The sequence below is a fragment of the Trichoderma aggressivum genome, assembly GCF_033847375.1.
Source record: "Trichoderma aggressivum f. europaeum strain CBS 100526 chromosome Unknown scaffold_011, whole genome shotgun sequence".
In the NCBI taxonomy this organism is placed as follows: Eukaryota; Fungi; Ascomycota; class Sordariomycetes; order Hypocreales; family Hypocreaceae; genus Trichoderma; species Trichoderma aggressivum.
Window position 1 is genome coordinate 785,383 of NW_026946377.1, and position 27,617 is coordinate 812,999.

Below are 27,617 nucleotides of genomic sequence, written 5' to 3' on the forward strand. Positions count from 1 at the left end.
AAGCCGGGAAAAAAAAGAGGTTGCCCTGCAAACTCACCCTCCCTTGCTTTGGAGGATAAAGCTTTCGAGTTGTCGGTGACACAAACTAGGGGGGGAAAAAAAAGGAAATCCCTGGCGTAAAATCGACACCGCCTCTCGAAGAGACAGGTTTCTCGCCCACGATTCCTGCTCTCTGTCTTTCTATCTCCACGCTTCTTTTCTCGTCATGATTTTCTTTCTTAGAGAAGCCCTTTAGCCTTTGAATCCAGGGGGAAAAAAGGCGAAGGGGAAAAAAAAAGCCCAAGAAATGATGCCACCTTGACGTAGTCGTGCCGACTTCTCCAATATTGCACCTTTTGATACAATCCGTACCTGACACACTTGCTGTATGTATGTGCTGTCATATCAGAAATTCTTTTCCAAGAATAGGTTGCTGTTATCTCGGTGTCTTCCCACCCCTTTAACGGCAGCGTCTGTTCCTGGGCCGCCTCTTGGTATGCATGGTGAGTGAGGCTCTTTTGCCTAGAACTTGATGGTGGTCATCCTGTCTCTCCCTTGTCGTTGCGACACGACACGACACGACACGACACGATGCCGGCAACAACACACGCACGCACGCACGCACGCACGCACGCACGCACGCGCGCACGCAGACGGCCCTCCCTGCTGAACAAATAGTAGGGCAAAACTTGAATTCAAATCATGCCACGTATTCCCTACCCTCCGGCTTTCACCGTTTCCATTAATCATCTGCCCTTGTGGCGGTCAACAACTGGGCTCCGCAGCAAATCGTCCATGCATGAGCTGTTTATGGCGCATGGCGTCAACTTCATCCCAAGGCGGTCAGAGGATGTGAGAAGAGGCCAATGTCGGGTCAATGCTTGCTCGTCCTGCTCGTCCTGCCTGCCCTGCCGCCTTGCTTTCTGCTTGTTTGCTTTTTTTTTTTTCCCGCCCTGGCTGCCGCCTGCGTGCCTGGTCTGGGGTGTCCAGCCGGTCCCCATCCAGTCGTCGTCGTCGTCGTTGTTGTTGTCATCGTCGTCCACCACCGCTACTACAACAACACCACCACCACCTTCACCAACATACCAGCCAAACACCGTGCCTGCTCCAGTCCGACTCCGTCTTTCTGCTTGAACGGTTAAAGACTTCCATCACATGGAAGGATCGCTCTCCGGAAAAAGACATGGATAGATGCAGCGCCACGACAACAGCAACAACAACACCCTCGCCCACCAGCAGGTCGCGGCACACCAATAGTTTCGTCCGCCTTGCGGTGAGAAAGAAGCAATCATGCAGTCCCTGATGAGTTGTCTCATGTGGCCAGACCAAACAAAGCTTGCCGAGTTTCTCTCACATCCCCATCCTGGGTCAGAAATGGTAAAACCCAACAGTATGTCGTAGAGGGGATATCTGCCCGAGCGGCTGAGACCTTGAATCAAGCCTATCACGGACCCCATCGTACCGGAGCTATGGGAGGATCGGATCGGCCCCACCTACTGCCCATGAAGCGGGACGACGGCGCTCCATGTGGCTTTTCTTACTGTATCATGTAGGTGTATGTATGAGGACTCCGTAAGCTCCCTCGTGATCTCATCTCTGGCGCGCGGTCTCTCGAAGAGGGCCAACGGATACCCAAGAGTGGTCGCCTGTGCCCATTCGAGAAAACGTGCCAGCAGCTGAGTCGTCCCCCCGGGCCCCGTTCAACGTCAGGCAAGGGAGCCATCCGGGCATGGATGCCTTTACAGCTTGCATTTGCCATGCCATGTCGTGTTGTGCTGTTCCTGTGCCTCTGCCAAGCTCCAGCTGAGCGTCGAACCAGGAAGCCGTACGCTCATCCAAGAGTGGGCTCCGGAGATCGCTTGAATGCCATTGTCTCGTTTTCCTGCCCCATCCACGACGAACCACTTGTTAGAGAAGAGTGCGTTGTTCAACGTCTAAGGTAAGCAAGGCGCTCTCTCTCCGTCAAGGCCCGCTCATCTTGCCACCAGAGTGATGGGCCGGCGATGCTTTCTCCAACTACGGAGTACTAGTGTTAGCTTATCAGCGGCCTCCCCTCGCACCCCCCTACCCCATGACATCTCCCTGTCTGTGGCTAGGTTCAGACTCACCGAGTTCTCGAGTCCTCGAGCCGTCGAATTTCACCATGAGGTAGTATATTGAGAGAACAGCGTGAAAGGGGGAAGAAAGTCTCGATGTGAAAGCTGCAGCCACCGTCACAGATAGAGAGGGTGAGGCTCGGGGAATTTTCTTTCGTTCTCCCGGATTCACGCCAGTGCGTTAATCGTTAGTGCCATTTTTCGAAAGCCAAAACGCGGCCCACAAGGGCAGCAGTAGCGAATTCTCTTGGTTGCCAGACAGGGGAGGGGACGGGGGGGACGAGGGACGGGGGTCCTGTACGAAGTATGTCGTAGTGGCGACGCAGACATCGCCTGCCTACCGCGGCACGGAGCAGAGAGCACGGAGCAGGCATAGGGCGGGACTTGACTGTGCTGTATGATATGATACTGCGCCTGTACTTTGTACGGTGCTTTAGTTGGGGACGTTGGAAGCCCGCGTCGAACAACCCCCGGAATGCCGTTCTTGCGAGACACCCCATTCCTCGGGGTCGCCCGTTCCTGAGCTAGAAAGGGTCGAGTAGGATTCGACGCCCCCCTCCCCACCCAGCTGTCATTGCCCGCTGGCACAACGAGGGTTCCAGAATGTTGATGAAACGTCGCGTTTCGCTGCCTCTTTTCTCAACCGGCTAACTACCGAAAAGGGGGCGGGGAAGCGGCCAACAGGGGTTGAGGCTTCTCGGGATCCGGGCCGTGCACGTCATCAACTCGCCTTTTCCTCTCTCTCTGGTCTCGTCACTCAACGGGTTTCAAACGAGGCAAGGGAAGGCCAGCCCATGGTTTCCAATGCGCGCTATGGGCGAGGGTGGTGTGTATGCTCCGTACAAGTACTCGTACTCCATATATTGCCCCCATATGTGGGTTCCATGTGCGTGTGTCTGTGGGATATGCGCGTGTGAACTGTCGGATTCCTTCTTGAGAAGCTGCGAATGTGGTTCGAAGGCCAAGTGTGTCGATTCTGGAATGCCGTGCCGGGCAGTGATGTGTGTTTGCGAGTAACGCTGCTGCCCTCCGGTTTGCGACAACCGCCATGCCGATTGATTTTTTTGCTCCACAGCCCTTTGGTCATTGCTGTCCCGGCCCAACGTGTCTTCCCGCAACCCAACGCGCGAGGTCTAGCAGCGGCTTCTAGAAAGACTGGGCTGTCCTGCATCCATGCCCCCGGCTCATCCCCTACCCTTGCACAAGACCCTTCCCGCCTAATTCCCAAAGCTTCCCACCCCCACTGTAGCCACGACGCCCAAGTTGTAGAGCGTTGGGCCAACCCTAAAACCATTAGGTTCGCTCAACACCAAGCAACCACGCCTTTCTCGTCGTACTCATCTCCTTGGTACTCTCGTACTCGTAGTCACGTCCGCCCGGGTTCGGAAAGCAGAGACCTTGCCCTTTTCCGACAAGCCTTGCCATACCCATCAGCTCTCGTCTCGACGCCTCCGTTATCTCTTCCTCCTCGTCCCGCGTACCGCTTGTTAGCGCCCTCCGAAAGGCCTCCCGGTCTCACACCCATTCCGTCGCCCGCCTCTCGCCGATACAAGGCAAACACTAAGAAAAAAAGAAAGAAAAAAAGGAAAAAAAAAGGACACCCCTGTCGATCACACAAGGGTAAAAAAATTCCTGCAGGGGCCAACAGAAGTGCATCAGGGGTTTGACTGACCGCCAAGGGTAGACCGCAATATCGGGTGCCGCAATCATAGCAAAAAATAAGCCCGACCAGCAAAAGGCCACGCGAGAACCCAGCGAACAGGCGGCGAGCTCTCAAAAGAAGGCTCTCACCGAGTCGGTGTGGAAACAGTTTAAAATATCAGACCGTTCCCGCAACTCCGTCCACTTTTTCGTTCCTTCATCCAACAAGACAAAAAAACGGTGCCCTTTGAGCAATCCATCTTAATCCGACCTCTCCTTCCGTTTCCCGAGCTTCCGGACGTCTCTGTCCAGTCTCGCCTCGCCGCATTACTGCCGCCAGCACCACTGCAACCACTATCCAACTCTCTTTTCTTCTTTTTCTCTCTCTCTCTCTCTCTCTCTTCTTCTTCTCCACAAGCCAAAATGCGCGGACCATATGACACCACTGGCATCATCAAGCCCAACTCTCCTCAGCCACCAAAGCCCAAATAATGAATTCCTTTGTTCCTGGGTTGGCCTCTTCATCTTTCGCTTGCTTTCCCTTATTCTTCACTTTGTGACACGCTGTACCAGTCAGGTAAGCCCCCTACCCCTTTTACTCGCACACCCTTTGTGTCACGTTTTCGGGAGCATTGCTGACGGCGGCCTTCCTTGCAGGTGTCTTTTAATAGTAATACGTCGATCGAACCAAGCTCTCGATGACGATCGGGTTTCAAACGACTCGGGCGTTTCTTGGTAATTGCGGCCATCTTTTTTTTCGACTGTTGATAATACTTTTGGGTTTCGGATAATGAATCGGTTTTGGGAGCAAGAGAGGGAAAATAGACTGGGAAAATTGGGTCAGGAGCTATCCGTCTTGGACCCCACGGACGAAAAGGCGATGCCGTGATATAGAGATATAATCATCCACATGAGCCCCCATGATCTGGGTAATGTTTCTTTTGTTGCATACTGGGCGCCGCCGCCGCCAAACGCAAATTAATGTCTATCTTATTGAAGATTCTTTTGTTAGAATATGATGAAACAGAAAGCAGAGAGTTGAACCATACCTGTCTGGAAAAGTTTTTTTTATGTGTCTGTGTGTTCAAACGAGCTCCTCACTGTCTTTGTGTGACCCGATGAGTCTTGGCAAGCAGATTGGTCAGTCTCGAAAAGCAACTGACTGTGTTGACCTTGTGGCGGACTTTTGGGACACCAAGGGTCCGCGTATGAAGAGAAGGGGAAGCCTGAGTTGGATCATGTGTGAGAGGCTAACGAAACGGAGACGTCGTCAGCGCCGTGGGTGGAGAACGCGCCAACCGGCGAAGTGGGACTTGATATGGCCGGCACGGCGTCGGGGCCTCCCTAGTAGGGCACCGGCGTACGACGGTTGGGCCCTGGGAAATGCGGTGATTGCTGCCCATGACCCGTTCCACCATGATGCCGTATGGGGACGCATGGGCCCTGCGGCAGGGTGGTACATGGGGAGAGGATGGAGAGGCTGGGGGGCTGCAAGCGCAGGGCTGCCATCCTCTTGCATGGCTTCTGGATCTCGCTGCCACCCGGCTGGCTGGCTCGAATCGCTGATCTCGATGCCCCGGCCGGCTACTGCATCTCCAGCATGGGCAGGTGGATGTCTGTGGATGTTTGTGGACTTTGATGCGCCAATGCTATGAGTGCGGGATGCGGGACGGTGCACCTTTTGCATCTCGGACACACGCACTAGATGGGATGCCGGGACGAGATTGGGTTTGGTGTGGCAGCGGCGGTGGTTCTGTCAGAGGCCAGCCATGTGGTCGAGCCCATCCACGCGTTCATCTGTGCGCCCACGTGTGCGCCCGTCTGTACAGGAGGCCCATCATCCGCGTGGCCATCTGGGTGCGTGTCTGCTCCCCTGCATGTCGGCTGTGCGTGTGTGTGTATGCGTGTCTTGGTCGGCAAGGTAGGGTAACAGCAATGGTAGACTGTGTGGCCATGATGGCGGCTTAGCCTGTGCCCGTACCGTCCCGTCCGGCGCACCGTTGAAAACTGGGAGGGCGGCAGGGCAAGCCGAGAAAGAAGAGAAGCCAAACGGCCGTGTGTTATGCCATGGCAGGCCTGGGGTTCGGGTTCAGTTTCAGTCTCGGCGACGCAGGTGGATGATGCGTCCTTTTATACCTTGCCATGAAGACGGCCGTTTCCTCTGACCCCCCTCCCTTGGTCCTTGGTGTCCCGCGACCCTTCTGTCTTGGGCTGCGATTGTGATGGCTCGCAAAAGCCGGCATGACTTGGGCCAATGCAAAGGTGACTTTTCCTGATCCGTGAAGCTTTGTTGGTCGCGAGCAGATGGCAGATGATGGTGGGGTTTGTGGCCGAATCGGTAGTATTCATTGGAAATCCATTGGAAATCGTCATACGAAGGTGGTGGGGGCGGGGTTGGGAGAAGGTGCATCTTCATGCAGTTGTTGTTTCCCATGCCATGCATGCCGCCAAGAGCATCGGATGGGATGCGGATGGCAATAGCCTCTGTTTTTCTGCGCCTGTGTCTGCGCCGGCGCCTTCTTTCTCTTCTCGACCTGTCTCGCTTGTTGCGCGTCCTCTCGCTTCTTGTGAGGGAAGGATGAAGGGGGAAAAAGTCTCCGTTTACTTTTGCGATTTCCCTTTGCCTTTCACTTCTTTCCCTCTCCCTCCCTCTATTTTTCTCTCCGATTCGTCATCGTTTCGTCTCGTCATCGTTTCGTCTCGTCTTACAGGCTGTTGTTCCCCTCCCCCCTTTCGCTGGCTGCATTTTAAGCATCAAGAGGGCTAGGCGATGGGGAACGTTCTTTTTTTTTCTTCTCGACGGGAGTGACGATCCAACGCTCGACTTTAATCCCTGTTGCCATTCTCTGCAGACAATCCCCGGTACCTGCATTGCGGTCCAAAATGCCGCCCACGTCACTTTGCGCGTGGCCACGCCTCCTCATTCATCGACAGGCCCAAGGCTCGCAACATCGCCTGATTTGCCCGTCACTTTTGGTGGCGTTTGCTGCAGAAAAAAAATTGCGACCCGTCTCTGGAAGCCTCGGATCAGGGCACGATGCTGCTGATGGCGTGTTCCATGTGTTCCATGTTGGCATGGAGGCTGATGGGAACATGATGCTCGGCACCACGTTGGTTGGACGACTGGCACGAGTACATACTCGTACATAGCCGCCGGGCTGTTTGCGCCCAATACTCGTACTCGTCGTGCTCGTGCTTGTTCCAAACAGGCTCTGCATCCTGCCCGGTCTCTTCGTTGAACCTTGCTTCTCTCTCAATTCACCCTCCCTATCAAGCCACGACGGCCGCCAGCCCCCTGTCTTGACGCAGCTCGTTCCAAATGTGGGCGATGAATAGCCGCTTGGGAAAATGCGCTACCAGCCGGATGGTGGTACTCCGCTGCGTCAACGAATAGAAATGACACACATCCAGTGTACCATCGTCCTCACACCCATAACGCGGTAGGGCCGTATCTGGGCCGCTTTGGGCCAGCTCTCAAACGCAGGAGGCTTTGTACACTCGGCCAGGCCTGGGCCATGAGGATGGACTGGGACGTCGCGAGCAAAAGATCAATCTGCTGAAAGCTGCGAATATACTGTACAAAGCTTGCTCCCGGATATATTCACAATGCAGAGTGTGTTATCACGACACGAAAGCAAGAGCGCATGATGCTACAGTATCTTTGAATTACTATGGACAAGCCCCTTGTTGGTACCTAATACCGGAGGAGGCTGTCTCGAAATGTCGTCGGCCACGACGTATAAACAAGATGGATATGCTTCTTGCCCTTTTCGCCCCCTTTCTGGAGGGTTCTTTTTTTTTCTTCTTGATTCGATTTCCCCCCTCTGGCCGAAAAAAAAAAGCTCTCCAACATGCCTGGAACCATACAATGCATTATCTTGAGACATGATGCGGTTCTATGAACTCTTCAAGCATTCATTCCATCAACAAGCCCAACATCGCAAGCATCGCAAGCATTGTGCCATTCTCAGGCTTGGCATCTCCAATGTATCCAACGTGTCCGGCTCCATATCGAGCGAAAACAACAGGCGACTCATTGAAGCCGACGATTGATTTGGGACTTGGTACACGATGCTCGACAGCAGTCTGTTCAGTTGAGAGGTACCACGCCTCACGCTGCTGCATTCCGTAAATAGAGAGGGCTGTTTGGCTATACGCAGCCGGGAGTCTGCTCTGAAGGGTCGAGCTGACTGCTTGAGAATTCAGGGATAGCGTGGATTGTTGGTAGGTTCCGATTCCCCATGGAAGATCCCACGTCTGCTTCATGATCTTTTTCAAGCTTTCTAGGCTGGAGGTAGCAAAAACGCCGCCAAAAACGACGATGCCACCACCCGCAGCATATTGCACGAGCCTCTGCGATATGACTTCGCACCTAGCGTGAGCAATGCCTCCGTCGGCCACAAATATAGCGTGTGGCTCTGAACATTGGGTGAACAGAGTAAATGCCTTCTCCGTCGTCTTTGCGTGCCATATGGTTGCTCTCTCGAAGAGCTCGTTCAGGAAGCTGGCGTGGGATTCCTGAAAAGTGAGCTGCGTCTGATCATCACCCAGGGTGAGCACGAATATGAGAGGTTTGGCTGGTCCGGCAGCCGAGTCTTGGGGAATGATGCCCATGCTGCTTCTGGAATACATTGAAGGAGGTGGACGAAACGAGTCGATTCCAAATGGAAGAGCGCGTTGTGTATGCCGATGCCCAAGGGGTCTAGTTGAAGGAACGGGCAAAAGGAATTTTATATTCTCTGGAACCTGGCCGTGCCCTCGGTGGCCTTGGGGAGCTCTCTATCTTTCACAATGCTTCCTGGCCTCTGTCTTTTCCAGGATGCTTGCAAACCGGTGGCCGACATAATGCATGTCGAGGCGGGCCGCACGACCAACTCGACCCTCGCCAACAGCATGAAAACTCCACCCCTGGACGGCATTCGAGTCGTCGGGTTCTCATATATGCTGTGCACCCACAAGTCTCATACGATTATTAGGTTTGTGTCACCAGCAAGCTTCCCTTGTCCAACATATACGGTACAGGGGAGGCTAGTCTGAAGTGCCCTGTCTTGCGGCTTCCATCTAGCCATTCACACGACAGACCTTGCTCATATTCAGGCACGTCTAATCCCGCGCAAAGTAAATCTCGGTACAGCATGTATGCTTGTACTGTTGCGCGGCAGTCGGTCATCAAGTGAAGCAGGCAAGCCAGGCCGGCCATTCGTCCTGAAGGCGCCCGAGCAACAGTACAGTAGCTGCATGCATCGGACTCCTCCAGAGCGGCCTGCGTCCATGGTCCGTTGGCACTTCAGCCGTACTGGATCCACAAATACATTTCAACAGTCCATGGATGAGAGTAGACCGGAGCTGGCGTGACGTAGGAGACTTTGACTTGGCCTATCCGTCCGACTTATGCAGTGCCATCAACACGACAACGACTAAAGGGTTTCACTCTCCACTTTGGGAGGATTGAAATTACAATGGGCGATGAGAGGAGGCGAATGATACTAGTATTTGGACTTTCAACCTCTCCTCGGCGTCGTACAAGTTGTATGTGACGACCTCTCGGGGAACAGATTCACGCACTCTTACTTGACGGGATCCCCTGCGCCACCAGAAATATTGAATGGGTACCAAGCCTCTTTGATCGGTAAAAACTTCTGAATATGGCTCTGTTTCCACCACCCACTCGTGCAGGCGCGGCAGGATTAGCCATGTGCATGATGGGGGTCAGGCACACGAAAGACCAGACCGCTTCCCCCAGCTGCGATCTGCCAGGAGACAGTAGGCCCATTCCGTAGCAAATCAACTTGGTTAACTGCTGCTGAGATTCTACGACTTTGTTTTTCCAGAGTCTGAATAAGCATCCGAGGCAAAGCTTGGGTGACATTCGCAGCACGGCTGCATCTTCGTGCTCTAGCTAGCAACTCTGCGAAGCCTGATCTCGGCCATACATTCATGTATCACAGCATGTCAAGAGGGCTAGAGATGAAGTGCGTGGCCAAGTCATTCACGCAAGAATGTGCTTTAGAGGGGGATGCAAGTCGGCGACCTGGGCAAACTACCCAACGGCGACTATTGGCAAGCCACTCGAGTGGAGGTGGGTTTCCTAGGCGTTCCTGCTGGTTCTAGGCCTCGCCTGGGGCTGGATGAGGCAAACTTCATGATGCATTACATGCTTCTGCTGCCTCGTTTCTTGGCGAAAGCTCTCCTTGGGGTTTCCGTCTGGAGCTGATGAGCCTTGGTACCCTTCCGAGGCCACTGTCGAGATCCTCGCTGTACGGCCGTGATAGCTTGTAGACCATGGCCACCATGTGTAGACGTAGGGGGAAGATCAAGGGCCCGCCAGCCTCTCAACTTCCTCTTGCTGCTAGTATTATGCGATTAGGTGGTACTCCATCGTGAGTGGGAAATAACGGGGTGGGGCCGATTGGAGGGGCCGGGTCAGCACCGGTGTGCCAGGTTTGTCGACTGCCAATGACGGGGTCTCCAGGCTGATGGTGGCGGCAGGCCTCAGCGAAATGAGCACGCTTGGTCCATGCTCGAATCTTCCGTTAGGCAGGCAGTTCATGCTGAGGCACCAGATGAGTGCTACCTGGTGTGAGCCGTCCTGATCTGTTTGTGTCTCCGTGACTGACCCGCAACGACGGAACGCCTTAACTGTGTCCAATAAGCTTGGAGTTGGGCTCGTGTGAGTGGCTGGCGATTCCACGCAACCCCCCCCCCCCAAGGGGCTCAGGTATCGTCTAGCATCATGCAGACTCGGTGAGTCGCTTGCAGAGGGGTTGATTGGCTCTCATTTGCCAAGTTGAGTTCATTTGACATGCCGTCATGCCAATCTGACCACCACCACCGTCACCACCACCGTCACCACACCAAAGCTGGATTTCGGGATGCTTGCCTTGACCTCTCCTTTCTTTGGTTTCTCCGGCACAAACCCCATAGGGCTCCAACTACTACCCATATGGCCAGGGACAAGGAGCCGGAATAAATTGTGCGGGGATGCGTGTGAATCCCGTTTGGAGATCCAGGGGACTAGCCAGCTGCCGAGGCGTGCGCTAATGCCTTTCTGGCCACATCTGGCCAGGGATAAAGCAAACATCTGGGCTTCAGGTGCCTTTTCCCGTTTGTCCCTTCGATTCGGCTGGATGCTGCACGTCCCGTCCATCGGAACCAGGATCAAACGGCGCTTATCAGGCAGCTGCTCCCATCGGCCCCGGTTACAGCCTATGGAAAGGTGGTCTGATGCTGCGTGGCTGCAGATCGCGAGGAGAGGGATGAAGTCACAAGGGTCCCATTGTTGCCCATGAGAGCAACTATTTGTCGGTTCGAGTGGACCCTTGACATGGCTCTGCGTCTATGCAGACGAGCTCTAGGCAGTTCGCACGATATCACGGCTCGGACAAGTTTATGCGGCTTGTTCTAGGATGGATGAGTTCCACCCGTGGTTAGTATTTCGTGCTGGTGTCGTGGGCCTCGTTCTCAGCATTCCGCCTTGTAAGCCAGTAGAGTTCGGACATGTTCATCTCATCAATATTCGCCCTGTGACGAGGCTTCAATGCTGCCACGGCTCTCCGAGATCCACAGAAAAGGACGTCTCATGATTTGGCAAGGGTTGGAAGCTGATCAACTCGCACCGATGCCAGAGAACTTACAATGTATCACCCTAATTTGGGCGAAGGACGGCACGCACTCCTCTCCCCTCCTGCAGCGGCCTGCATGATTCCTCTGCACCTGGAGATTGGGAACAGACAAGCACGGGCTACCTGATGCCCTCGGCAACTGTGTCTCAACTTGGTCGAGCAGCCTTGGACTACTTTCTCCTCTCCAAACAGGGATAATGACGAGTGTCGGGGTGCTCGTGCTTCGATGCTTGCCGCGTGTGGCATCGAGTGTTTGCTAGGAGCTGAATGCAACGACCCTTTCCCTGGAACCGAGCACATGCCGTATATTTTGGGATACGGGTGGGTGGCTGCATTCTGATGCCTGTTTGCATCGCTAAGCTTCGTGGGGTCGGCGTAGTGGGCAATTTGATGCAGTGGCGCTGTCCGCTATTTGTCGTCGTGGAACAATGTCTATGGGCAACATCGTATATCGGTCAATGCTGAAAAGCAGTACTGACGTGGGAAAGTTTGATTAATCTCTAGGCCTGTCTTTCGGCGACAAAGAAGGGGGTTTCCTTCTCGCCGTCGTTTCTATTTCCCGAGAATTCACTATCTCTACAACTGCCTTAGCCTAGTTTCCGTAAACTGTGTTCGTGATGAATGTTCATCCAAGCATCACTTACCAAGACAGAATCGAGAGAGGCAACGTAGTCTCTCCATTGTGGTAGTCCGATGGCTTCATCAGTGTACTGAAATCCCGACGTCCTCGAGATTAAGCCACACGGATACTTGCGAGTGCTAGACGTGGGCGACACGCCCCGGCGATAAGGACGGGTCTAGAGCAACTGCTGGAACTCGGAAACCTTCAAAGCAGACAAGGTGCCAGGTTTCAATCACCGGGGGTCATAGAAGGCCGATGACTTTACCGCGGATGAGGGCTGGTAATCTTGGCAAGTGGCGAGATTGTGGCACATCTTCCCCAGATGCCTCCTGGTGCTTAATCTTCCCTTGCGTTCCACTGGCCGTCGCTCTCCGATGGGCCCTCCTGCGAGTTGCATGGGGCGGCACAGAGGTTGTGCTTGTGCTTGATTCCGATGCGGGCACCTGGTCCATGTCAAGCTGAAAGGGTACAGATAGAGTTTGTTGACGGAAACCATGGCATGACCGCCATTCGTCCAGATTGTGGATTAATCAACCAAGATGTAGAATGTTGAGACATCCGTACTGGAGTCAGAATGAGACGGTGAATAGAAAGTTGTGCTGTTAAAAGTCGCCGACGCAGCAAGCTGTGCAGATAGCCAAAAAAAAAAAAAAAAAAAGTGACCGGACAAGCACGGCACAGTCGTCAAGCCTTTACTGCGTCATCCGGCTAAGCATGCCCCCTTCGGAGATGACTCCGTCACTCGTGACCATGGCCTTCCCTGATCGAAGATGTTGAGCGGAGTACTAGGTAGTATTCGACACAAGAGGTACACGTACAGAACGCGGGGGCATACGCGGATATTCAGTATCAAGCCACCTTATGGCACAACTGGATCCTTGAAGCCGCACTTCCAGTCCATTTCTTCCAAGAGTGGACAGGAAAATCACCTAGGATAACGACAAAGAAGTAGCGAGCTGGGACGGCATCGCGGCATGAGTGTGGCACAAAGCTCCGCCTTGCTGTGTGATGAGGTTTGCATAAATGATAGGGATGGCGCATAGATGCGGCTTCGCCTGCCGTCTTGTCCTCTACCCGCAGATGATTGGAGTTACCATGAAGCGCGATCTTGCAGAGAAGAGATTGAGCAGCGGTCTCTGTCCGCGCGAGGATTGGAGCCTGGTAACACAAGGCAAGCCTCATTCACTCAAATAGGCACGCCGAGACGTCGCTGTCTGGGGGTGATTGGCGAGAGTGAGAGCAAAGGAAACGGGCTGGGCGTAGGTTGGCCAGCGGTGGTAGTACAGAAATGCAGGTTTCCGGTCCGAGAGTCCGTGTGTGCCTTATCTCGAGCGTATCGCATGGCCTCGTACGTCCGAAGAGTGAATACGACGTTTGTTGGACGGCTGATGGCTCCGTCTCCGTACTGTCACCGACACGAACGAGCCGCATATGTCAAGGCGTCGAAAGAAACGTCTACTGACCGTACTAAGGTAGTACCTATAGTAGTACTGGGTAGTACTACCCAAGTACAGCGTCATGACAAGAAGACGCTTGCTTCCAGGCTGCCATTCGCATGCATTCCAGAGCATCCATGGGTGCTCGTATGTAGTTGTTGCAGCTTTCTAATCCGGGGTAATCCAGCAATTCGGGGCAATTCATTCCAGGCGGCGCGATCCAAGTCGCCGCACTTTGCTTAGTGCAAGGTACCGCTCCACGCAATACGCACAGCGTGGATGCCAAAGTGAGCTTCAGCGTCAGCACCAGACGGTCCAATTCACCTCCAGCTCTGTTTTAGCTGGGGCTCCACCCGAGTCGCACGGCCTCACGGTACGAGTAAGCCTCGCCATCAGGGTTGGATTCAGTGTGGGGATCATAACGGACTTGCTGGCCTCTTCATCGCCTTTTCCGCATGCAAGCACGGGAAGCATGGAGTACTAGTACCTGCTAAACTGCCGATATTGGACAGCGCTAGGCTTTTGCCTTAATTCATTCCCTTCTCCTTGGTTCTGCTTGGCGGATCGTCTTTTCCATTGCCAGTGGGTCCTGTCTGTCTGTCTGTCTGTCTGTCTCGGAGAGCTTCTCCATCATCGCGCGACGTCTTGCTTGGTACTGAGCACGAGCAGCAGCAGCATCTCATCGTCTGGGGGGCTGGTTGTCCGTCTTTCCCCTCCTTTGTCGTGTTTACTGTCGTACAGATTAGCCAATCTGTTGGTTGGCCATCCCGTGTCGGCAACATGGTGGCCGTCGAGCCTGCTACGCGGAAGCGTGTGCTTCGGGTCATCATCGTGTCCCTTCTTCTGGACTTGGTAAGCCGCAGCAACTAGGAGGAGGCATCGTGAGAGCATCAATCATACCTGTAGGATAGATGGCTGATTTGGGAGGCACCCAGATATCTTTCACCTTCATCCTCCCACTGTTCCCAAAGCTTTTGGAGTTTTATCGGGATCGCGAGGCTCCCAACCTGATCCACCACGACGCATCCCATGCCACTCTCCTCCAGCAGGTGCTCGGAGGGCTGAATGCATACAAGGCGTCCTTCTCCCGACCCATCGACTCCCGCTATGACATTGTCCTCCTCGGTGGAGCGCTGGGGTCCTTGTTTTCGTAAGTATCCAGTCCGGTAACACCACTGGACATCACTTCTTTCCTTGAGGGGGAGCCTGCGACTTGTCGTTTCAGCTACTAACAAGATACGGTTACAGCCTCCTGCAAGCCATCGCGTCTCCCATGATCGGCCACTTTTCTGACCGCCACGGCCGTCGCTATGCGCTGCTCGCATCCATGTGTGGAAACATGGTGTCTGTGCTCCTATGGGTCGTGGCAGTCGACTTCCGCACCTTTGTGGCCAGCCGTGTTGTGGGTGGTCTTTCCGAAGGCAATGTTCAGCTTGCTACCGCCATGGCTAGCGATATCTCCGACGAAAGCACACGAGGATCCACCATGGCAATCATTGGCGCATGCTTCTCGGTCGCCTTTACCTTTGGGCCGGGCCTGGGGGCGTGGTTGAGCACGGTTGCCACTGCGTGGGCAAACCCCTTTGCGGTGGCAGCAGGATTCAGTCTGGTCTTGGTCGCCGTCGAGACGCTGTACCTGTACTTTTGCCTGCCAGAAACTCTGCCGTCTTTGGCCGGCGGTGCGGCGGCCAAGGCAAATGCGCCCAGCGAGAAGGATGGAGAGGCCAGGCAGGTGACGCGGACAAACTCACGCTTCCTGCTTTACGCAACTCATTTTGTGTTTCTGCTGTTCTTCTCAGGAATGGAGACGTCCCTTTCCTTTATGACGTACGATTTGTTCCAGTTCACGTCTGGGAAGAATGGCAGGTTGCTTGGATACATTGGCCTGGTAGCCTCTGTGTTCCAGGGAGGCATCACTCGCCGACTGACCCCCCTTTTGTCCGTACGCATCGGCACCGTCGCCTGCCTCACAGCCTTTATTCTCCTCAGCCGTCTTTCCACCCTTGGAGGCCTATATGCCGCAGCGACCTGTCTCGCCATCACATCAGCGACAGTCGTGACGGGCCTCAACGCTCTCAGCAGCTTCGAAGCCAACGAGCACGAACGCGGAAGCAAGCTGGGCATCATGCGGAGCTGGGGCCAGCTGGGTCGTGGATTGGGACCGATCGTATTCACAAGCGTATACTGGTGGGCAGGAAGAGAATCTGCGTACACCATGGGTTCCATGGGTGCCCTTGTCGTTGTCACGGTCGCGTTTATGGGGTTGAAGGCTCCCAAAGGATTGACTGGACCAAAGGCGACTGCAAAGAAGAGTCAGTAGGATCAGCGTACGTGGGAGGATCCGGTCCTCCGCCTGGCGATGGAGGCTCACTGTGATGCAGCACAAGAGGAATGGAGAGACAAGCCGGTAGAAATGCCGAAGCATACATACATTGATAGAAGCGAGCGATTGTACAGTAACAGATGCAAGCAAATCGAACAGGTAGATGCAGGGTTGAACTGATGGTCATTCAACGAGAGGAATTCAACGTCTTTGTTATTTTAGATTTATCATATCGTAGGTGAGGTACCAGGTAGTAGGTACCTCTAAATAACGTGTCATCCATCGCTTTGCAATGTTGTGAGGAAAGAACCGGGCAAGGTGAATGAATGCCCCAGGCATCCAGACGCCAGGGGAAGTACTGTCGAGTGTCTACGTCAAAAGAGGGCATCACATCTTAACAGGATGATAAGTACTATACCCATGTATGCTCAGAAAATCTTGGCTCTATAATCGCAGAGGCAATTTCACATAGCAAGGCAAAAAAGAAACAGTAAGAGATTGCCGGAAGAAAGAAAAAACAAGGCAAAAAAAAAAAAAAAAAGAGAGGGCCGATGCGAAATCGAACCATCGTATGCCCGCACCCGGATTTGCACCAGGATCCTTGGCTATCACCTACGCAGAGAGAATAGGAGTCCAACGAGTTGCTCTTACTCTATACGGGCGCCAGCTTGAACCACTCGACCATACGGAACGGCGGTTGTGTTGGGACAAGGAATACATATCGGGGCTTATAAGGGACAGCAAGGCCGTAAAGGGACGGGAGTGCTGGCAGCTGTCTGGACGCCGAGGTGGTACGTGATGGGGGCTGGAGCACACAAGCAAATCTCGGGGCTCTAGGACGACGGCAAACGGAGAGACGACATAAAGGCTGTCTACCGGGTGGCTTATGTAGGAACAATGAGTAGCATTAAGGGAGAGGGATTCTATGAGCACTCTTCTCTTTCTTCGGGAGATAGCAATCCTGCCAGCTTCATTGTTAACTAGGCGTCGACCGACGTGTGGATTGAATTGAACTCCTTACCATGATTTCTACCTGGTAGCTTTTGCCATGGCCAGGCACCGATGATGGCTCGTATCCCATCTGCTTGTCTCGGCATACCGAAGGACTACAGCGGACGCAACTATAGATTGCGTCTGCTGTAGTCGTTCCGCACACAAAGGCTGGCATTGGGGCGATGGAGCAAGCCCACCATCTTCCACTTCTCATCTGACGAATTGTGCTTCATATCCGATGATTTTTGAGCTACCCAGCAAGGAGCAAGGCAACTGCAAGAGTACTGCTTGTCGATAAGAACCCTGCAATTGCCCAGATCGTTGCGGAGTATCTCAAAAAATCTCCGAATAGGCAGCACATCTCTGCAGATGAGAAGTGGAAACTGGTGGTGCAGATGAATGGCACAGGCGGGTATTCAGATGCACAGTGTAGGTATTCTTTACTGCAACACGTCAATGTATGACCATCCTCAGGCTGTGGAGTGGAAGCCGATGTGAAGCAAGCTATACAGTATGTCATCGCCCAAGGCATGGGGCGTTTGCTCGGGGATGGAAACAAACTGCTCGCCGGCAGAATAGAAGCAAAGTAAAGATCCGTGGCTCTGCTTTAGAGACTGGATAGCCTCACGATAAGGCTCGAGATGATTCCTCTTTCCTGGAGCTTGATGGCTTAGCAATTGAGCAGAGATTGAAGGCTTTTGTGAATCAACGGCGACTACATCATACGTAGCAGGGAGCCACCCTAGATCCGATGATCAAAGACCCGGCTTGCCTCCTGCTCAAACAACCCACTGAGTTGGATATGGATGAGAGAACTCAAACTCACGAGGGACGGAAACTTTGCCTTGTATATCCTGAAGAGTCACACCGAGGCTTGTTGGTAGATGAGGTTAAGCTTCAGCTATGCCATCGATAACGGGACGGATGGGCCCACGCTAGCTAGAGAAGCTGGGCTTCGACCAACAATAAATACCATGGCGCTTGCAAGCCCCGACGGCAAATTGATCCGTGTCTAGTTCGGCAAAGTGAAGCGCTGGGCACTGCTGCTTCAGACGCGCGGATGCATCGTCAACGTGGTCGAAGCCTTTTGGACGGGGCTGCAGCAGCTTCAAATACTGATACGCACGAGACCTTCCCCTCACTCCCAACATACTTTTCAGGCACTATTTCTGATACATCATGAGCTCCATACTATGTCTGTGGCTGCATCTCTCATTCGGCGTTTTCCAAAAGGAACCGAGGACAAGTACTGTACATGGGTAGATAAATGGATAGATCAGAACTTGGCAGCGAAAAGAAAGAAAAAAAACCTGCAGGCGGTGGCAATGCCCAGGCGATGGGCAAATGGGATAGAATGCATGAAGTGGGGGGGAGTGTTGACGTTTCAGTGTGGGCTTGGAAAAAGAGTGAGCATGAGTGGAGGGGCTGATGGAGGGGTAACATGTGAGTGGGAGTGGGAAGAAAAGAACCCATCGAGAGCGGGAAAAATGGCTCTGGCGATATCATGCTCGTACATTTTACAGGGGAGTCGAATTACTAGTCCTACTGCAGTAGCTGCAAGTGATGATGGCGGAGCTAGAGACACCGAGTTTCATGTAGGGGAGATGGAGATGGAGATGGAGATGGTAGTCGAATGGGTTCTGAAGATGGCCGACAAGAAGAGCACATCAATCAGCCCGGTAGGGAGTTTTTCGCCACGGGCTTTTCCACCCAGATAATCGAAACACAGCGAGTCGAAGACATCATAACATGCCCATCACGACGGCTTCACACACCGCCTTTGACTCACTCGTTCGTGTGGTGTAACAGACTCGCGATGTGGGAGATAAGGAGATGGGAGGTACCGGTACTTTCATCCTGGGTGAAGCCCAAGCGAAGAGGAGCGAGTTGGGCAAAAACTGGCGCGCGCCAGCAGCTGGAGTGTGGGTGGATTGGGCAGTGAGAAGAAAAAAGAGGAAGAAAAAAGACAATTGGGGGGGGGGGGGGATGCACACTTAGTACTAAGGTAGTACCTTAGTAGTAGCAGCAGGTCAAATCGTACAGATTCACTTTGCTATCAGAGCATGGCCCCCATACTATGTGTTTTTGTTTTGTTTACTCGTACTAGTATGTGTCCTTTGTCTCCCGTTTTACTTTTTGTTTGCGTCACACCGAGTTGTTGAATGTGAAGCTTTTGTGAAGGCATGTAAAGTGGCCGATGACTCTTCAAGATCCGCCTGGGATGCGTATACTACTACTAAGGTACTGGGTAGGAGCGCGAGCAGCCATCTGGAGGTATCAAATACGAGTGCAGGTATAGACCACATCACCTTGGTATTGAGATGGAGCAGCACGTACTGGGTACTGGGTACACACGGCGAACAGAGCGGTGCATACAGGTAGCGGTGGGAGTGTGTACGAGTATGTACCGGCACCCCGTACTGCGGAAAGGATAGGTTCGCTGGAAACTAAAAGTGCTGCAAGTGATAACCACCATCATTTTAGGCACCAGGCTGGCGCTTCACATCTCGGCCCTCGAAACGAGTCCATCACTGAATTGAACCACGGCAGAACTCTACGTAATCGCCTCACAACTTGCAAGGGATTCCAAGGCTTCCATCGGTCTGACTCTTGTTTTGCTTGCATGTACACCTCAGCTTCGTCCGTACTGTATGTTCCACCATCATACCAGATCGTATCGTGGCGGGCACTTAACAAGGGCGAGCTCCAATCGCGGCATCCCATTGGCCACATCGCCCACAGCCACTAAGGCGCTCAGGCGAGAAAAAAATTTCTTGCGGATTTGCGGTTGCTTTGAGTGGGAGGCGGGAGGGCAGAGAAAAATATTATTCGTTGGGGCTCGCTCGTTAGGGCTAGACCATGCCGCTTATTTTGCCCCTCCTCAAGGCTTTTTTTCACAAGCCCCGTTTGCTGCCCCGCGCGTGGTAGAAAAAAAAAAGCACAGAGCAATAGCGTTGCACCCCTCCACCCCTCCGGCCGCCTTTTAAATCTCCTCCTCCCACCATCTGCTTTCGAAATTTTCTTCTCTTCTGCTCTTCGTCTCGCATACCCGGTTCAAGCATCCGATCTGCGAATTTGTATGTGCTGCTCTCTCCCTTTGCCCTCGCCTCGGTGATTGCATCTTGCAACACCTGCAACATCATCGTCATCATCATCGTCGTCGTCGTCGTCTGAGGAATATCTCCAGCTGACTCTGCTTGCTTCCAGTACTCTTTAGTCAAGGACTACACAGCTCTCACGCTAAATTTCACAAACCGCAAAAATGGGTAAGGAGGACAAGACTCACATCAACGTGGTCGTTATCGTACGTACAATCCTTTTCCCTCGCGTCGGCATCATTCGCCGCTCTGATTCTCAAACACTTGTGCTAACAACCCTCTTCTAGGGGTGCGTATTCCATCAATCGTCTTGAATGAGATCGGTCGAACACAACACTGACTTGCTACAACAGCCACGTCGACTCCGGCAAGTCGACCACCGTGAGTTACACCCTCTTCCTCTTGCTCCGACACCAAACGCTGTCGTTTGATGCCGGACATGTACTATCTGAACTCTAGGCTAACCATCCATCATACAGACTGGTCACTTGATCTACCAGTGCGGTGGTATCGACAAGCGTACCATCGAGAAGTTCGAGAAGGTAAGCGCCAACTGACTTTCGCCTCGATTCTCCCTCCACATCCAATTGTGCTCGATCATTCTGAAGAGAATTGTCGACAATTTTTCATCACCCCGCTTTCCATTACCCCTCCTTTGCAGCGACACAAGATTTTTTTTGCTGTCGTTTGGTTTTAGTGGGGTTCCTTGTGCACCCCCACTAGCTCACTGCTTTTTTTTTGTGCTTCACTATCACTACCCAGCCGTCGTTCAACGTGCTCTGTCTCTCGTCATCCAGTGATGCTAACCACTTTTTCCATCAATAGGAAGCCGCCGAACTCGGCAAGGGTTCCTTCAAGTACGCTTGGGTTCTTGACAAGCTCAAGGCCGAGCGTGAGCGTGGTATCACCATCGACATTGCCCTCTGGAAGTTCGAGACTCCCAAGTACTATGTCACCGTCATTGGTATGTCTCCTTCATCACCCCGATGCAGCAATTACAAGCCAGTGCTAACAGGCAATTCACAGACGCTCCCGGCCACCGTGATTTTATCAAGAACATGATCACTGGTACTTCCCAGGCCGATTGCGCTATCCTCATCATTGCCGCCGGTACTGGTGAGTTCGAGGCTGGTATCTCCAAGGATGGCCAGACTCGTGAGCACGCTCTGCTCGCCTACACCCTGGGTGTCAAGCAGCTCATCGTGGCCATCAACAAGATGGACACTGCCAACTGGGCCGAGGCTCGTTACACCGAGATCATCAAGGAGACTTCCAACTTCATCAAGAAGGTCGGCTTCAACCCCAAGGCTGTTGCTTTCGTCCCCATCTCCGGCTTCAACGGAGACAACATGCTCCAGGCCTCCACCAACTGCCCCTGGTACAAGGGCTGGGAGAAGGAGACCAAGGCTGGCAAGTCCACCGGCAAGACCCTCCTTGAGGCCATCGACTCCATCGAGCCCCCCAAGCGTCCCACGGACAAGCCCCTCCGTCTTCCCCTCCAGGATGTCTACAAGATTGGTGGTATCGGAACGGTTCCCGTCGGCCGTATCGAGACTGGTGTCCTCAAGCCCGGCATGGTCGTCACCTTTGCTCCCTCCAACGTCACCACTGAAGTCAAGTCCGTCGAGATGCACCACGAGCAGCTCGTCGCGGGCCAGCCCGGTGACAACGTTGGTTTCAACGTCAAGAACGTTTCCGTTAAGGAAATTCGCCGTGGTAACGTTGCCGGTGACTCCAAGAACGACCCCCCCATGGGTGCCGCTTCTTTCACCGCCCAGGTCATCGTCATGAACCACCCTGGCCAGGTCGGTGCCGGCTACGCCCCCGTTCTTGACTGCCACACTGCCCACATTGCCTGCAAGTTCGCCGAGCTCCAGGAGAAGATCGACCGCCGTACCGGTAAGGCTACCGAGACTGCCCCCAAGTTCATCAAGTCCGGTGACTCTGCCATCGTCAAGATGATTCCCTCCAAGCCCATGTGCGTTGAGGCTTTCACCGACTACCCTCCCCTGGGTCGTTTCGCCGTCCGTGACATGCGACAGACCGTCGCTGTCGGTGTCATCAAGGCCGTCGACAAGTCCGCTGCCACCGCTGGCAAGGTCACCAAGTCCGCTGCCAAGGCCACCAAGAAATAAGCGATACCCATCATCACCACCTGATGTTCTGGGGTCCCTCGTGAGGTTTCTCCAGTGGGGCACCGTGCGCTCACTTCTACGACGAAACGATCAATGTTGCTATGCATGAGCACTCGACTATGTATCGAGGCACGTTAATTGAGAGGCTGGGAATAAGGGTTCCATCAGAACTTCTCCGGGAATGCAAAACAAAAGGGAACGAAAAAAAAATTAGATAGAAGTTAATTGACAACTTCGACAACCAATTTCTGTGTCTCGCTCCGTGCTGATGTATGAAGCTGTGTAAAATTCTTGTCTTGTCATTGTGATGTTTGTTGTGTTGACCCTTGGATGTCAGTTTGAGGCGGGGTTTTTTTTTTTTTTGCGCGCTGTAGTCTAGGGGCGCTTAGTGGACTAGAGGTGCTAACGGCACTTGTCTACAGGCTCCAATTAGGCTCGCTGTAGGTCACCGCTACAGAAGCTGGAAGCACAGCACCATAGCCCGCTGAAGAAGTCAAAGGAAGGACACATGGAGGCACTCTTCAATTGGCATTCATGATACTATCACCACTTTGAAGTAATCAATCGTCAGCTCTTTACAAAAAAGCCACAGCCGATTTCCAGCTCCAAAATTAGTCGTACAAATTTCTGCGAGGACTATAGATCTATATATGTGTACCTATCATTGTGCTTTTATGTACAGGGCATCGTGAGAGTGGAATCGTTGCTTCATCTTGGGAAAGAGCAAAAAAAAAAAAAAAAAAAAAAAAAAACGCCGTTGGAATGTCCTTGCCCTTGACATCGCCGATGCACTCCTAGTAACCAAACCAAAATACATCTTGTTGTTCTTTTCATGCTATTATTTATTCACGCTCTGGCTCCTTCGCCTTGTCAGGATTAGGAGATTGAATGCCCTCGGATGGTTCAGCTATAGTGATGTCGGGGGCTGTCTCGGTCGAAGAACGACCATCTTGATGCTCAGTAGTTTGCAACGCTTCAGATTCAGTGCTCTGAACATGCTCGTAGTCCTCGGTTTCAGCCTCTAATGATGGCAGTTGATCCTCCGTGGCTTCGTCCTCGAGCGTACCTACGTCTGGTATTTCTCGCATAAGTTGAGACCCGTTGTGCCATGAAAAGTACTTGCCAGTAGCTACCCCTTCGACTAGAGATAGGAAGCGTGACACCTCAGCCTTGTCAAGCATAAACGATGGTTCGTCTTTGGTTTGTGGAGGGCCGGCTTGAAGAGAAAGCTCTTGCCGGTGGCCTCCATGTCGGCCTGCATCAATGCTGCTGTAGCACAGCGTGTGGCCATGGAGCTCGATTTGGACGGTTTGATGAATTTCCAACCCCATGAATATGTATGGTACATTGATGGTGGCCTTGGAAGGTTTGCGGGTTGTTTTAGCCTTGGTTATCCATGCTTTGGGGATGGAGAACTTGGCTTTGCTGGGTGTTTTCAGAACACCCTGGGGGAGATTGAATTCGCTTTGCGATAAAAATTGCTTGACGGACTCTTGGCTTGCATCAAGCGGAAGAAGATGGCTTTGCGTCAGGCGAACATCGACGCTTTCGCTGGGCATAAGCACGTCACTGATATGCTGTGCTGCAACCCCAAAGAGGGCTGAGCCAGGCGGGAGAGAGATGCCGGCAAGGTCGCTGTCGGGATTGACTGGTAGTTGAAGTTGTATCGTGGGGGGCGCGGAGTCATATCTTGAGGAGGAATGATTGAGGTCTGGAGAAAAGTTGAGAACAATCATCGCGCGCTGCGTTGTAGGCTTGTCTTCTTCCACGATGGATGTAAACGACGCCGGATGAGGAAGGACGGGTGAAAGCAGTCGGCGATGCTTCGCCATTGCAGCCACTGTCTGTGAATGCTTCCCATGAAGCACATGTCCGAAAGAAGCTGTGACTTGGTGGACCGGTTCGGTTCCTTTTGTTACCTTGAGATCGGAAATGACATTGAGGAATTGCGTTGAAACGTCATCCCCTGAGGCGCTGGCTTGGCCAACTGGTGTGACGAATCTTGACCACTGCCCGAGCTTATCTTTCCAAGACATACTCCTGTTTTCCCTCTGATGGCTAACAAAAGCTCCGTCTTTGGGATTGCTGCTGTCTGAGGGTGTGATAATATGGACACTGGTCTGGATATCCTCGGTGGTCTGCTCCAATAAAAGTCGCAAGGCGATATCAGCCGGGGATTCTGTACTGGTGGCAGCAGGGTGCTGCTTCTGCAGCCAAGATATTTCAAGCTCCTAATTATTCGTTAGCCTAGGACAACCTAGCAGCATGGCAATTGAAGCATACTTGATTGTTCTCATCGTAAGCAATATGCGTCTTGGTGATTCGTTCTAGCTCTCGGAGAAGTTTCTCGTCTAGGTCGTCGTGCCCTTGAATAAAACTCGAGGAGATTTTCTGGCACCGAATTGATTTGACCGTTTCGTCAAGGTGGGAGAGGATGGCGGGAATGGTGGATTTCTGGGCGTAGATATTGATCCGGTGATCGTCAAAACTTGTCGTGATTTTCTCCTTGTTAGACTGATACAAAAAGTCTCTGGAGAGTAGCTCAAGTACGGCACTATTAGGGGCTAGAACGAGGATGTAAGCTCGGATTCGCTCTTGATCGAGCGGTTGTCAGCAAGACTTACAAGCGATCAACTCAAAGATGCGAGGTTGTAGCCAGACAAGAGTTCTGCCCAAGCCTTCAACCTGCTCTTGAACCTCCAGATGCCATATGATTTGCATAATCATAATCACCTGTCGTTGCTTCGGCCTAAGCGGCCCCCAGTGGTCAGGTTTTGCAGCAACCCATGGGTCCTGTTTGACGATCCAGGGATAGCGCAACGGCGTTCCTTGATCTCTCTTGGGCAAGGCCAGGCGCTTCTGGTTGAAGTATTTGGCAAGTTGATTGAATGTGAAACCGTCCAGCAGAGTATTTGCCAGAGAATCGAAATCCTTCATTCGTAGAATCGTCTTGTCGACGGGCCGCAGGTCATCGATATTCTTCATCGCCGCTGCCATTGCCTCCTCATCACTCTCCTCTTTCACATCCACCATATTATCCCTTTCCGTATCGAGCTCAACCGTAGCTTCCACCGCATCTTCTTGAACTCTTCGCACGGCCCTCTTGGGTCTCTTCATTTCGTTGGGATTCTTTAACATGATGGCATCGATCTGCTCTCCAAGAGCCGCAACGGAGACGCTCTTGGACTGCACGAGTTCATCATGGATGTCTCTCTTAGCTTTGAACTCCCGCTTGGGCCTGGTTTGGCTAGGTGCAGCTGCATCGGCCTCCGTGACGATAGCCTCCTCTTGAGAAGTAGATTGCCCTAGTTGATTTGATTCGTCCGCGTCGAGTTCTTCTGCAGCAGACTCCTCTTTGAGAAGCACCTCTTCGGCAAGCATTTTCACAAGCTCTTCTGAAAGCTCGCCTTCAAACTCTTCTCCCAAGTGTCGCTCTATAGCCGCCTGCGTCGTAGGATTGGACTCGATTTCCAAGGGTGCCAGCCCCCGATCGGGTATCCCTTCCTCTCTTCGACGGCGCCATGGCTTACGACTGTATGGCTTCCTGAACGGCCTCTTGGATGTCTCCTTGATCGATTTCTTAAACTCGCGTTGACTGATCTTGCCCGATATCAGCGCCTCTATCTTCTCTTTGCTATGAATGACGGGATCGGAGCTGTAGCATCGCTGCTGGATCCATTCTCCACGACTGTGACTGTGTAAGCTGCGATTGCTTAGCGTAGCTCTGGCTGATGGAATCGACGAGGAGAGGCGGTTGGCAAAACAGGCGCGCGGCACATTCACCGCTCTGGAAAGCATTGAGGCAGTGGATTGAATGTTACATAAACGGCAACATGAAATGGGCACAGCTCGATATCGTCCCAAGCAAAAGATGTAGTAGAGAAAGAGAGCTCTTCGCTTTGAACGATGCGATGCGACGAACCGGTTGAGCACCTTGAAGTTTGTGTGATAAGGCTTATCGATAAACCGATAATGAGCGTCACCGAAGCCATTTACCCGATAACTAATCAGACGCGCTTCGGCCGTTGCGGCGCGTCTCCCCTCCAAAAGGTTTCACAGAGCCCCTCGTTTGCCGATTCATTGCAGCTGGACTTGTTGCCAATAACATTCAGTGAGCATTCATTTGTCATTTGTCTTTCTTTTGGCCTCGTAGTTACGGCCAATTGCGCATACAAACAGCCTCATGCCGCCCTCGCAAAGAAGACGTCGTCAGGTAGGTGCAAGCTCAGCGGTAGATGGACATTTGGCTGTCTCTCTTTGTTGTTCTGACACGCAGACTCAATCAGGTGGACGAGGACGGAGACGCAGAAGAGGATGCTCGTCCTCGACAGCGCCAACACATCGAGGCCTCGGAGGCTGAACAAGACGAGGATATGTCCGATGAAGATACGGAGATGAACGGTGCCGCCTCGGGTGCCGACGACCAAATGGCCAAGAAGCTAGTTCGATACGCAATCTCATGCGAGTATTCGAGAACACCGATAAAGAGAGATGGAATTAAGGAGCGAGGTATTGGGGCCGGACTGATAGATGCCAAAGGAACGGGATGAAATGGTCTGCTAACCAAGCTGCGGTATAGTACTCGGGAAACAAGGTCGTTCGTTCAGAAGGGTATTCGAGTTGGCGCAAATACAACTGAGAACAGCCTGGGGCATGGAGCTGCGCGAGTTACCCGTCCGTGAGAAAATGACACTTCATGAAAAGAGACAAGGTACGTTGGCTGTGGCGCAAAGCATCGGCCTATCCATTACTTTCCGGAACACTAGTAACTGACTCTGACTGTACACGAATGGCAGCTATGAAGTCCAACGCACAGCCCAAGACCGGTTCGGGTGCCTATATCCTGTCTTCAACATTGCCAGAGGTATACCGAAGCGCATCGATCCTAAAGCCATCCAAGGTCCCAAGTGCGGAGCAGGAAGCAACCTATTCTGCATTCTACACAATGATTGTTTCGTTGATATGGCTGAACGGGGGGGAGCTCAGCGAGCAGAAGCTTCAGAGATATCTCATGCGGCTCAATGCCGATCGGATGCTGGCAAGCGAGAGAACAGAACTGGCGATGAAGCGCATAGAGAGACAGGGATATGTGATCAAAAAAGTAGATCGGCCGCCAGTCGGTTACGAGGGCGACCAGACCATCACTTGGCATGTCGGTCCCCGAGCGAAGGAAGAAATTGGACTGGATGGTGTCATTGGGTTGGTGCAAGAGGTCTACGGCCACCCTGAGGATGAGACCTTTGACAAGAAGCTTCGATCGAGTTTGGGTATTAAAAGTAGACCACTCGCCGAAGGAGGGGAGGATTATAACGATGCTGGCATGACAAACGGGGCGTAGCATAGGCGATGATACCATGGCGGCGTTTGTGATTTATACAACTCAGAGTTGGCTTCTTCTTGATAATTTCTCTCTTCAAATTCCTGTTACCAACCTTTGGGATGCTTGTAGTCGTTGCTTGATTATAGGGGTATCTTGCCGTACGAATTTGCCGTTCCATGACGCCATTCTCATGTGCAAACAATACACAAAGCACACACACACACATATATATACATACACATCTTTCAATAAACCAAATCTTGCCATATCTAGGCCAAGCATTTCTCATAGCGCGCTTCGATGTCGGATATCAATTCAATCTTCGCGTGGTGGTGGAGGTCCGCATGGCTGG

General features: G+C 52.8%; 6 protein-coding genes across 6 annotated transcripts; 3 read left to right on the forward strand and 3 right to left on the reverse strand.

The window, feature by feature from the left end:
* Nucleotides 1-4,986: 4,986 nt before the first annotated feature.
* On the reverse strand, nucleotides 4,987-6,159 carry Triagg1_3857 (uncharacterized protein; the record flags this gene model as incomplete). Its single annotated transcript, XM_062898195.1, has 4 exons — nucleotides 4,987-5,365; nucleotides 5,419-5,600; nucleotides 5,698-5,792; nucleotides 5,853-6,159. 4 exons carry the CDS (start codon nucleotides 6,157-6,159, stop codon nucleotides 4,987-4,989), a joined length of 963 nt encoding a protein of 320 aa, XP_062757360.1.
* A 1,472-nt stretch (nucleotides 6,160-7,631) lies between these two features.
* Nucleotides 7,632-8,348, reverse strand: Triagg1_3858 (uncharacterized protein; the record flags this gene model as incomplete). Its single annotated transcript, XM_062898196.1, has 1 exon — nucleotides 7,632-8,348. One exon carries the CDS (start codon nucleotides 8,346-8,348, stop codon nucleotides 7,632-7,634), a length of 717 nt encoding a protein of 238 aa, XP_062757361.1.
* Nucleotides 8,349-14,176: 5,828 nt separating this feature from the next.
* Nucleotides 14,177-15,716, forward strand: Triagg1_3859 (uncharacterized protein; the record flags this gene model as incomplete). The annotated part of the gene is made up of 3 exons (XM_062898198.1): nucleotides 14,177-14,248; nucleotides 14,308-14,546; nucleotides 14,645-15,716. 3 exons carry the CDS (start codon nucleotides 14,177-14,179, stop codon nucleotides 15,714-15,716), a joined length of 1,383 nt encoding a protein of 460 aa, XP_062757362.1.
* Nucleotides 15,717-19,974: 4,258 nt separating this feature from the next.
* On the forward strand, nucleotides 19,975-21,945 carry Triagg1_3860 (translation elongation factor EF-1 alpha; the record flags this gene model as incomplete). The annotated part of the gene is made up of 6 exons (XM_062898199.1): nucleotides 19,975-20,016; nucleotides 20,098-20,099; nucleotides 20,164-20,191; nucleotides 20,290-20,352; nucleotides 20,636-20,774; nucleotides 20,837-21,945. 6 exons carry the CDS (start codon nucleotides 19,975-19,977, stop codon nucleotides 21,943-21,945), a joined length of 1,383 nt encoding a protein of 460 aa, XP_062757363.1.
* Nucleotides 21,946-22,787: 842 nt separating this feature from the next.
* On the reverse strand, nucleotides 22,788-25,743 carry Triagg1_3861 (uncharacterized protein; the record flags this gene model as incomplete). Its single annotated transcript, XM_062898200.1, has 3 exons — nucleotides 22,788-24,176; nucleotides 24,229-24,509; nucleotides 24,570-25,743. The coding sequence occupies 3 exons, from the start codon at nucleotides 25,741-25,743 to the stop codon at nucleotides 22,788-22,790; spliced, it is 2,844 nt and encodes a 947-aa protein (XP_062757364.1).
* Nucleotides 25,744-26,128: 385 nt separating this feature from the next.
* On the forward strand, nucleotides 26,129-27,283 carry Triagg1_3862 (uncharacterized protein; the record flags this gene model as incomplete). Its single annotated transcript, XM_062898201.1, has 4 exons — nucleotides 26,129-26,158; nucleotides 26,232-26,454; nucleotides 26,591-26,656; nucleotides 26,742-27,283. 4 exons carry the CDS (start codon nucleotides 26,129-26,131, stop codon nucleotides 27,281-27,283), a joined length of 861 nt encoding a protein of 286 aa, XP_062757365.1.
* Between the last annotated feature and the right edge of the window lie 334 nt (nucleotides 27,284-27,617).